Consider the following 12,710-nt stretch of genomic DNA (forward strand, 5'->3'; position numbering starts at 1 on the left):
TTTGAGGTCAGTTCGGTTTCATAATTTTTTTTTTGAATGACGGTAAAAAAATGTTTTAACATTAAATGTATTATGTGGGTTGAATGCTGTAACACAGAATAAAACCATGAATAAAAACCCCATGATGGTAGTGATGCTCATTACTGCTGATCTCTTATTAACCATCATTTATTCACAGTACTTTACTTTAATAACATATTCCAGTTGTTGTGTATATTACATTTGTTTTATTTGATGACTTTATTATTTCATTCCAAGTCATCTCATCTGTATAGAGCTGCTGCCTATGCTGTCTGACAAAAGCACTATTTTAGTAGTTCTTTTAAAGTAAATAAGGCAAACCTTTATGACTGCTGAAGACCAATGATCACGTAGATCATGTATATTCAGGTAGAGATACAGTATATGTATCAAAACTTCTGGATGTCCTTTGAGTGGTGGACCATTCTTGATACACACGGGAAACTGTTGAGTGTGAAAAACCCAGCAGCTTTGCAGTTCTTTACACAAACCAATGCGCCGGACACCTATTATCATACCCCGTTCAAAGGCACTATTTTGTCTTGCCTAGTGCTGTGGCGGTCATGAAATGTTGTCAGACGGTTATTGTCATGCAAAAGGCTGCCGGTCTCACGGTAGTTGACAGTTCATTAAACCCCCACCTACGCCGGGGCGCAGAGAAGTTGACTGGGTTCCCAGTGCCGTTTGAGGATACTGGGCGATACTCAAGCCGCTTATAAGATGTTAGTTAACATAAACAAGTTGATGTGTGCCTTCGGAACATCCAAATTTAAAAAGTCGAATAAATCAATTTATTATACACCATCACAATAAATCCATTATTTATTTTAGTCAGGTCTAAAAAAACATTATGATCTGAGTAAAAAGTATCCCAGAAGAACAGAATCTGAGTTGCTCTTCTGTATGTTATGTGGCTATGCTCCCTGCCATAGGCTGTAGGCTTGTTCATTTAACTGACAAGATATACTTAGAAGTCCCATGCCATTATTGTATATATGATTTAATAGTTAGAAGAATAGAATTGGACTTGAGCTGAATAAAATAGAAAGGATATTTTTCCCATTCTGGAGTGAGTGTGCATATGAAGTGGCTATGTTGAGTGTAAAAGTGAACATTTGAAACAGGTCCTATTCATTAGATTTAGAGTTACTTGGCAACTTTAGCTGTGAATGGTACAAACCTTAGAATGTCTTAGAAATCAAAACATATATTGGCTGCATGTATCGAATATAGGCTATTGATGATCTGAGAAAGTCAAAAAAATAAAGCCTGTGCTTTAGGCTCTTTAGGCTGTTCTCTCATCAAGTCATCATATTTTCACCCAGCAGACGATTCTCAATTGAAACTTGTCTTTACTGAGATGTCAAATTAGTTTAGATTTAGAATGTCCCATTATCAAAAGGGCAGGAACAGGAACAGGGGAAAAAAAACATGTAATCCATATGCACTCCAATAGTGAATGGAGGCTGTGCACTCGCAACGTTCAGTCTTTCAATGATGCAGGAAAACCTACTTGGGTTTTATAGCAGAGCTGTGCTTCAAACAAATTCCAAATCATACAAAAATGCACTATAATCGTAAACTAGTTGTAAGCCGCCCTGCACAATCAATGAACCAACAGCATCACTTAAGGCTTATGTGTTCTCTACCAGACTCATGGATAGAAATGTTGGAGTGTAGCATAACATAACCAGTACATACAGTATGCATGATGATACAGTCCACACTCAAAGGCCATTACTCGAATGTGTTTCATTTTGGAGTATAGAAGAGTCCATTAATACCAAAGATCTTAAATCAGTTTGTTTTATGTTTTTCTGCCATTTGTAATATGTGGTAGGCTATATATTGTATAACAGCACAATCATCATTTTAATTCAGTTTTTTTTTCAGGTTTGGGCTCATAAACCTCAGATTCAGATTGTACATATTAATAATATCTATGCATATGCATAAACTCTAATAAGCATATGGGTGTTCTGAATTAATCATCACAAATCCCAAATGTAAATTTAGTTGCAATAGGCTATGAAATAACATCCACAACGACGATGATTTACACTCAGTTTCAACCTGCTTTTGCACTTCTTTCTTCAAATTGATGATCATGAGGCTGTTTTGATGATCAGTGTTTGATTTGATTTTTCCATTGCATTTGCATTGATGTCAGAGTGGTTAGAGGGACAGTAGAGCCCTGAGTACCAGGCCATTAGGACCTGATGGAGGGATAATAGAGCCCTGAGTACCAGGCCATTAGGACCTGATGGAGGGATAATAGAGCCCTGAGTACCAGGCCATTAGGACCTGATGGGGGGACAGTAGAGCCCTGAGTACCAGGCCATTAGGACCTGATGGAGGGATAATAGAGCCCTGAGTACCAGGCCATTAGGACCTGATGGGGGGATAATAGAGCCCTGAGTACCAGGCCATTAGGACCTGATGGAGGGATAATAGAGCCCTGAGTACCAGGCCATTAGGACCTGATGGAGGGAGAAATAGAGCCCTGAGTACCAGGCCATTAGGACCTGATGGGGGGACAGTAGAGCCCTGAGTACCAGGCCATTAGGACCTGATGGAGGGATAATAGAGCCCTGAGTACCAGGCCATTAGGACCTGATGGATGGACAGTAGAGCCCTGAGTACCAGGCCATTAGGACCTGATGGAGGGACAGTAGAGCCCTGAGTACCAGGCGATTAGGACCTGATGGAGGGACAGTAGAGCCCTGAGGACCAGACCATTAGGACCTGATGGTCATTAGGGTAATACCGACACATGTCCTGAGGTCATAAAAGGAAATGACCACCTTCATTCATAGGATAGGTTGATACAACCCATGTAGTAAGTTGCCTAAACCTAGCAATGTTACATTGAGCTGGTTGAATGGAATATGAATGACAGTCATCCAACATACTGTAACAGACATACATTTGATATATGATGTTATATTTAGACAAAGATATAAAGAATATAGGCTCTCTAATTCATACCATTGGACAAACAACACCCTGACTTACAGCACCACCACTGCTGGCTAGTAGCAATCTGTATTAGAGATCCTATTTGCTCTGCCCTAGCTCAGTACATGAGCTAAATGGCTTTTAGTTAGCAATTAGCATTCATTTAGGCATATGCCAGCTTCCTAAGACTAACTGACTAGTGCTTTGCAGAGAGCAAGAACAGAACAGAAAACACATGGATTCATATCAAGAAGCAACGTGGAAAGAGGTATCCTTCTTGTTTTGGAAGCATCTGTTGAGTGCATGCATTGATTGCATGCTGAGAGAATGTAAACAGCGAGGAAACACAGAGTTTCTAAACCCAGAGGCCCAACATCACAGTTTGGGCTTTTCTCAAAATCTAAAGGCAAAACCTAATTTGACAAACTGATATGTTTTCATTTTCATAAAAAACAACTGTATATCTAAGAATTGCCTTTGATTTGATGACCTGCACATGCGAAGATCGACACGACCATTAGACCCGGTGACATGTTTCTGCACATGAGCTAAGCTAGATAATGTCGCCACGACATCACCTACAAGGATGATCTGGGATTTCTAATGGAGAAGCAGTTTCTAGGCCTTTTTATTTCCACTCTCTTTGGAAGAACTGTGCTGCCTGCTTGAGTGACAGGGGTTGGGGTTTGGTGTGCTGGAAGCAAGCATCCGTGGGAGGGAGAGGCAGGCATTTTTGGCAGTGCACAAGGGGGGAGAGAGAGTGTGAGAGGCTTGCTCATGCCAGCAGCCGGGCACAGTGGCAGGGACAACACTTTTATTATAGGAGTCATGAGGATAATGCACTTTACTGTTTGACAAATTCATGGTTTTGTTTGCACAAAATCAAAATACGTTTTGATTGAGGTGACCAGGTAGAATGTGCAGATCGCACCAGTGTGACTAGTAATACATTTAACTTGTACAGCTAAGTCAAAGGGTCGCAAAATGTGAGTAAATGGTCACAGTCTGGAGCCCTGTAAGGGCAGACACAGAAACAGAGAGGATGAAGGATGAAGAGAGAGCCTGACCATTCCACCGGAACGGTTTCCAACAGGACTGTGAGGTTTGTGCAAAACTGGGACACCTATTCTCTGGGGTAAGACTATGAGGAGCAGCCAGCCAGCCAGGTGATGACACTGTTTCAATCTTAACAATGGCATCTCCCTATTTGCAGAGGCCTATGTTAGAACCCCCAGGATGGGGAAAGAGAGCAAAGAAGGTCTTCTTACCTTCACAGAGTCCAGCAAACTCTTGGGGAAGAATCTTCGTAAACCCACATCTTTTCTGCAGAGGACAGAGCAGAAAGAGTACTGCATTACAGCATTGATCAATAAGAATGTGTGCTCATTTCACCAAAACCTGCCATTTTCATTGTCACTGACTCTGTATCAAGCCTGGCATGTGAAAACACTACTTCTACATTTTTTTTTTTTAAACGGAGAGTTATTTAAAAAGAGATTGTCTTTAAAACAGCATAATTCCCTCTTAAAGAACGACTCTGTTTTCAGTTGGCTCCAGATAGAGCACCTGTCAGATGGCAACAGGACTAAGGCCATTTCCATAGCTAGCTACTGTGTAGTCAACGCCACACACTCCCCACCCCTCTATAGCCCTATCATTTGGTTAAGATCCAGCCAGCGGCCTCTCTCTGTATCGGCCAAGTACACAGTCTGGCCTATCTATATATAACATCACCATTCACCCAGGCAGTTTGGCTTTCTAATATCCCCGTGTGGTGGAGTGGTGTTGTTCTGGCTCTGCAACACACAGACAGTCAGAAAACACATACTAACGCAAATATGTCCAGAACAAACAAATCATTTGCTCTGGGAACATAAAGTCACCAACGGCCTTTCACCTCCTCCTCCACCACCGTGCTCCAATGAGGAACATAAAGTCACCAACGGCCTTTCACCTCCACCACCACCGTGCTCCAATGAGGAACATAAAGTCACCAACGGCCTTTCTCCTCCACCACCACCGTGCTCCAATGAGGAACATAAAACTAGCTCCTGATATAGGCTGCGTCCCCAATGGCACGGTATTCCCTATAGTGCCTTACATAGTCAGACAAAAGTAGCACAGTATGTAAGGAACAGTGTGCCACTTGGGACGTACAGTAGCCATAGCCTACACGCTGTGGCTGATAGGTCAAATCTTCAAATTGCATCTTTTTTGTTGTGAATAAGCCAGAGACAGGATTCTGTGGTAACCAGTGGTGACAGTGTGAAGCTGCTCAGTTAAATTGGAACTGATAGCGTTTTAACTGCTTTGCAGATATGAAACAAACAGACAATCATAATATCACTCAACATTCCCAGTTCATACTACAAAATTAATTTCATAAGATGTTTTAAAAATAGGTTCTACTTGACTCAGCGTTCCATGGCATACACTAAGGCATTGTAGATTAATGCAGTTCAATGCAAGATTAATATAATTCACCAATACATTTCAGAAAATATTGCTATGAGGTTGTAAATCACAGCTGGCCTGGTACATTGTTTGCTGCTTCCATTCGGGATGCACTGACTTTTCCCCTCATATCGTTTTTTATTCTTCCTTGGGGTGTATATGAAGAGATTTTAATAAGATGTCATGAGATGTCAGACTGCTTCTTAACAGCGCACATCCAACCCGGAAGCCAGCCGCAACAATGTGTCGGAGGGTACACCGTGCACCTGGCAACCTTGGTTAGCGTGCACTGCGCCCGGCCCGCCACAGGAGTCGCTGGTGCGCGATGAGACAAGGACATCCCTACCGACCAAACCCTCCCGAACCCAGACGACGCTAGGCCAATTGTGCGTCGCCCCACGGACCTCCCGGTCACGGCCGGTTACGACAGAGCCTGGGCGCGAACCCAGGGACTCTGATGGCACAGCTGGCGCTGCAGTACAGCGCCCTTAACCACTGCGCCACCCGGGAGGCCAATAAGATGTCATGTTGCTAAAATGCTGTCAGTTCCACTTTATTTGATTTATTTAACCTTTATTTTACTAGGAAAGTCAGTTAGAAACAAATTCTTATTTACAATGACGGCCTACCCCAGCCAAACCCTAACACGGATGACGCTGGGTCAATTGTGCTCCACCCTACAGGACTCCCAATCATGGTTGGATGTGATACAGCCTGGAATCGAACCAGGGTGTCTGTAGTGACAACTCTAGCACTGAGATGCAGTGCCTTAGACTGCTGCGCCACTCGGGAGCCCAAAGGACCTTAATGAGTTTAACATGGCTGTTTCCCAGCAGGAACCCTGGGTTGCATCCCACATCGCACCCTATTCCCTAATAGGGTATTACTTTTCACCAGGACCCTATAAAGGGAATAGGGTGTGATTTTAGACACATCCTTGGTTAAACTGACAGACATTATCGGGCAGCCACCTTCCCTGAGTGTGAAAGGCTTTGGCAATGTAAACATATGTTTCACATGCCAATAAAGCCCTTTGAATTGAATTGAAAGGGCTATAAAATAGTGGGGGTCCTGTTCACACTATCACAGTGCCATCACTGGGGTGTGGGGACATTATAATGACGCTGTAGAAGGTGATGAGAATGAAGATAAATTATTCTAACACTATAAATAGATCAGACACATTTCAACAGAGACTACGTCCCAAATTGTATCCTATTCCCTACATACTACACTACCTTTGACCAGAGATATAGGGAATAGGGTGCCATTTGCGAAGTGTCCCGAGTGAGAGGTTCACGAGGAAGGCAGTCAATTTACACTGGCCTACATACATCTAGCCAGGAGAGAGGACACACACGATGAAAGGCTCAGCACAGCACAGGCTCATAGAGGTGAATTGTAGGATCTCTGTTCATAGATAGTGTTAAGATAATTACGTGTATGTTGTTAGTACAGAAATACATCATTTCTAAAAGTCCAATGCAGACATGTTTTACATCACAATATAAATAGTTTATATGTAACAATTAAGTACTGGAATTGTTTTCAACTAAAATTGTCAAAAATAAACAAAAATATCTTCTTAGCAAATAGCAATTTCTCAAGCAATAATTTTTCTAGGACTGTCTTGGAGTGGTCTGGGTGTGGAGGGGGAACCTGAAAACAAGCAGTTATGGACAGAGAGGTTTGGAACTCTCTTTCTTATTGGTCTATTAACTAATGTACCGCCTGGTGATGTCACCAGGCAGGCCAAAACTCCATCCCACCAAAACAGGCTGATATTGCAGGCAGTCTTTTCAAACAGCTCTTACACTAAAAGGGCATTATCATCATTTTCACAACTTCACAGTATTATTCCAACCTCATAGTGTGGAAATATATATAAAACACAAGTAAAATCTAGTTTTTGACTGCACTGGGTCTTTAAGTAAAATAATCACTTACTCTAGTAATTCATAATTTGATTTCTTATCCAGGGCATTTCCTCGCATTTCCCTAAAGAATCTCCTGTAACAGAAAACAAAAGATAATAAACAATTTGTGAGATGTCAAAATGTATATCTAATTATGGAATATTGGACGAGTACATGAATTCACTGTTTATAAGATATCAAATATCAAGTATTTGAAATAGAACTCACCTGATTTCAAGGCAGCCCAATTTAAGTGCAATGTCTTGGTCGACTCGATCAGCTACCTCCAACATGTAGTCACTCTTGACCTGAGAAACATTATCACAGTCATTCTCCATGACAACATGTAGTCACTCTTGAACTGAGAAACATCATCACAGTCATTCTCCATGACAACATGTAGTCACTCTTGACCTGAGAAACATCATCACAGTCATTCTCCATGACAACATGTAGTCACTCTTGAACTGAGAAACATCATCACAGTCATTCTCCATGACAACATGTAGTCACTCTTGACCTGAGAAACATCATCACAGTCATTCTCCATGACAACATGTAGTCACTCTTGAACTGAGAAACATCATCACAGTCATTCTCCATGTATTCACGCTTGACCTGAGAAACATCATCACAGTCATTCTCCATGTATTCACTCTTGAACTGAGAAACATCATCACAGTCATTCTCCATGTAGTCACTCTTGACCTGAGAAACATCATCACAGTCATTCTCCATGTATTCACGCTTGACCTGAGAAACATCATCACAGTCATTCTCCATGACAAATTGTAGTCACTCTTGAACTGAGAAACATCCTCACAGTCATTCTCCATGTAGTCACTCTTGAACTGAGAAACATCATCACAGTCATTCTCCATGTAGTCACTCTTGACCTGAGAAACATCATCACAGTCATTCTCCATGACAACATGTAGTCACTCTTGACCTGAGAAACATCATCACAGTCATTCTCCATGTATTTACTCTTGAACTGAGAAACATCATCACAGTCATTCTCCATGTATTCACGCTTGACCTGAGAAACATCATCACAGTCATTCTCCATGTAGTCACTCTTGACCTGAGAAACATCATCACAGTCATTCTCCATGACAACATGTAGTCACTCTTGAACTGAGAAACATCATCACAGTCATTCTCCATGTATTCACGCTTGACCTGAGAAACATCATCACAGTCATTCTCCATGTATTCACTCTTGAACTGAGAAACATCATCACAGTCATTCTCCATGTATTCACGCTTGACCTGAGAAACATCATCACAGTCATTCTCCATGACAACATGTAGTCACTCTTGAACTGAGAAACATCCTCACAGTCATTCTCCATGTAGTCACTCTTGAACTGAGAAACATCATCACAGTCATTCTCCATGTAGTCACTCTTGACCTGAGAAACATCATCACAGTCATTCTCCATGTATTCACTCTTGAACTGAGAAACATCATCACAGTCATTCTCCATGACAAAGAGGACTACTAAAGTAGTGACAGGTAGTGTAGAGAGCATTGTGAATCTATTTTAAGACAGGAACAGGTAGATGGAAAGAGGTCCTCAGTTACTTGTGGTTGTCATCAGATGCTCAGCTGGTAAAGCAATGCCAAGATAGCGGGTTCGATTCCCTGGCCCACCCATGCGTTAGTCGCTTTGGATAAAATAGTATCCTAAATGGCATATATTATATGATTAATTTATTAATTCGTTAGTCTGACTGAGCTGCAGCTGATGGGTCCAGCTCACATGGACGTTAATGAGCCACGAGACTTGAGGCTACCTCAGATCTCTAAGAGAGAAAACACCAAAGCTTGTATTTAACAGCAGCAGGTGGCCGTCCTATCACCTCTGACCAGAACATCAGCCATCAATGTCTATTCATTTCTAGGTGGTTCTATATGTTGAATCGCTGCCGTTCGTATCACCCAGCAGGGGATGGCTGCCGTTCGTATCACCCAGCAGGGGATGGCTGCCGTTCGTATCACCCAGCAGGTGATGGCTGCCGTTCGTATATCCCAGCAGGGAATGGCTGCCGTTCGTATCGCCCAGCAGGGAATGGCTGCCGTTCGTATCACCCAGCAGGAGATGGCTGCCGTTCGTATCACCCAGCAGGGGATGGCTGCTATTCGTATCACTCAGCAGGGAATGGCTGCCGTTCGTATCACTCAGCAGGGGATGGCTGCCGTTCGTATCACTCAGCAGGTGATGGCTGCCGTTCGTATCACTCAGCAGGTGATGGCTGCCGTTCCTAACACCCAGCAGGGGATGGCTGCCATTCGTATCACCCAGCAGGTGATGGCTGCCGTTCGTATCACCCAGCAGGTGAGGGCTGCCGTTCGTATCACCCAGCAGGTGATGGCTGCCGTTCGTATCACCCAGCAGGTGAGGGCTGCCATTCGTATCACTCTGCAGGTGAGGGCTGCCGTTCGTATCACCCAGCAGGGAATGGCTGCCGTTCGTATCACCCAGTAGGTGATGCTACCAGACTGTAGCCACACACAGCTTACAGCTGTTGGACTTTCTGGTGGGTTTATTCTCTAAGAACCTCTGGCCAGCAGCCCAGACAGCTATATAACACACTCTCAGTCACACTGTACCACCCCAGCAGGGCCGTTTCAATGTCACCAGAAGCTATTTAACAGAGTTTATATAGCCTGCAGCCATTTGAAGTATAGCCAGCTGACGTTGTCACACATTGTCCTCTACCTGTTGTGAAAAAAATCACAATACACAACAGTGTATTTCTCTGATAAACAGAGAGGGAAGAACACTGAATGGTTTCTGTCCACACCTGTCGGTCATAACTCAATCTGAATATGGTTTCTGTCCACACCTGTCGGTCATAACTCAATCTGAATATGGTTTCTGTCCACACCTGTCGGTCATAACTCAATCTGAATATGGTTTCTGTCCACACCTGTCGGTCATAACTCAATCTGAATATGGTTTCTGTCCAGACCTGTCGGTCATAACTCAATCTGAATATGGTTTCTGTCCACACCTGTCGGTCATAACTCAATCTGAATATGGTTTCTGTCCACACCTGTCGGTCATAACTCAATCTGAATATGGTTTCTGTCCACACCTGTCGGTCATAACTCAATCTGAATATGGTTTCTGTCCACACCTGTCGGTCATAACTCAATCTGAATATGGTTTCTGTCCACACCTGTCGGTCATAACTCAATCTGAATATGGTTTCTGTCCACACCTGTCGGTCGGTCATAACTCAATCTGAATATGGTTTCTGTCCACACCTGTCGGTCATAACTCAATCTGAATATGGTTTCTGTCCACACCTGTCGGTCGGTCATAACTCAATCTGAATATGGTTTCTGTCCACACCTGTCGGTCATAACTCAATCTGAATATGGTTTCTGTCCACACCTGTCGGTCATAACTCAATCTGAATATGGTTTCTGTCCACACCTGTCGGTCATAACTCAATCTGAATATGGTTTCTGTCCACACCTGTCGGTCATAACTCAATCTGAATATGGTTTCTGTCCACACCTGTCGGTCGGTCATAACTCAATCTGAATATGGTTTCTGTCCACACCTGTCGGTCATAACTCAATCTGAATATGGTTTCTGTCCACACCTGTCGGTCATAACTCAATCTGAATATGGTTTCTCTCCACACCTGTCGGTCATAACTCAATCTGAATATGGTTTCTGTCCACACCTGTCGGTCATAACTCAATCTGAATATGGCTTCTGTCCACACCTGACAGTCCCAACTCAATCTGAATATGGTTTCTGTCCAGACCTGTCGGTCATAACTCAATCTGAATATGGTTTCTGTCCACACCTGACAGTCCCAACTCAATCTGAATATGGTTTCTGTCCACACCTGACAGTCCCGACTCAATCTGAATATGGTTTCTGTCCACACCTGACAGTCATAACTCAATCTGAATATGGTTTCTGTCCACACCTGACGGTCCCAACTCAATCTGAATATGGTTTCTGTCCACACCTGACAGTCATAACTCAATCTGAATATGGTTTCTGTCCAGACCTGTCGGTCATAACTCAATCTGAATATGGTTTCTGTCCACACCTGTCGGTCATAACTCAATCTGAATATGGTTTCTGTCCACACCTGTCGGTCATAACTCAATCTGAATATGGTTTCTCTCCACACCTGTCGGTCATAACTCAATCTGAATATGGTTTCTGTCCACACCTGTCGGTCATAACTCAATCTGAATATGGCTTCTGTCCACACCTGTCGGTCATAACTCAATCTGAATATGGTTTCTGTCCAGACCTGACAGTCCCAACTCAATCTGAATATGGTTTCTGTCCAGACCTGTCGGTCATAACTCAATCTGAATATGGTTTCTGTCCACACCTGACAGTCCCAACTCAATCTGAATATGGTTTCTGTCCACACCTGACAGTCCCGACTCAATCTGAATATGGTTTCTGTCCACACCTGACAGTCATAACTCAATCTGAATATGGTTTCTGTCCACACCTGACGGTCCCAACTCAATCTGAATATGGTTTCTGTCCACACCTGACAGTCATAACTCAATCTGAATATGGTTTCTGTCCAGACCTGTCGGTCATAACTCAATCTGAATATGGTTTCTGTCCAGACCTGTCGGTCATAACTCAATCTGAATATGGTTTCTGTCCACACCTGTCGGTCATAACTCAATCTGAATATGGTTTCTGTCCACACCTGTCGGTCATAACTCAATCTGAATATGGTTTCTGTCCACACCTGTCGGTCATAACTCAATCTGAATATGGTTTCTGTCCACACCTGTCGGTCATAACTCAATCTGAATATGGTTTCTGTCCAGACCTGTCGGTCATAACTCAAACTGAATATGGTTTCTGTCCACACCTGTCGGTCATAACTCAATCTGAATATGGTTTCTGTCCACACCTGTCGGTCATAACTCAATCTGAATATGGTTTCTGTCCACACCTGTCGGTCATAACTCAATCTGAATATGGTTTCTGTCCACACCTGTCGGTCATAACTCAATCTGAATATGGTTTCTGTCCACACCTGTCGGTCATAACTCAATCTGAATATGGTTTCTGTCCACACCTGTCGGTCGGTCATAACTCAATCTGAATATGGTTTCTGTCCACACCTGTCGGTCATAACTCAATCTGAATATGGTTTCTGTCCACACCTGTCGGTCGGTCATAACTCAATCTGAATATGGTTTCTGTCCACACCTGTCGGTCATAACTCAATCTGAATATGGTTTCTGTCCACACATGTCGGTCATAACTCAATCTGAATATGGTTTCTGTCCACACCTGTCGGTCATAACTCAATCTGAATATGGTTTCTGTCCACACCTGTCGGTCA

General features: G+C 43.0%; 1 protein-coding gene across 8 annotated transcripts in view; it reads right to left on the bottom strand.

Moving 5' to 3' along the window:
• ptk2ab (protein tyrosine kinase 2ab) overlaps positions 1 to 12,710 on the bottom strand; it is a 143,500-nt gene that overhangs the window by 76,867 nt on the left and 53,923 nt on the right. For all 8 annotated transcript variants that reach the window (XR_004206617.1, XM_031811737.1, XM_031811733.1 and 5 more), the window contains 3 exons: positions 7,578 to 7,657; positions 7,381 to 7,443; positions 4,248 to 4,302 (listed from right to left, as the gene is read on the bottom strand). Coding sequence is in view for 7 of the 8 variants with exons in the window: in XM_031811737.1 (XP_031667597.1) it covers positions 4,248 to 4,302; positions 7,381 to 7,443; positions 7,578 to 7,657 (198 nt within the window). In the remaining variant the exon portion in view is untranslated. The remainder of the gene's footprint in view (positions 1 to 4,247; positions 4,303 to 7,380; positions 7,444 to 7,577; positions 7,658 to 12,710) is intronic.

This window comes from Oncorhynchus kisutch, unplaced genomic scaffold, assembly GCF_002021735.2.
Source record: "Oncorhynchus kisutch isolate 150728-3 unplaced genomic scaffold, Okis_V2 Okis02a-Okis13b_hom, whole genome shotgun sequence".
NCBI lineage: Eukaryota > Metazoa > Chordata > Actinopteri > Salmoniformes > Salmonidae > Oncorhynchus > Oncorhynchus kisutch.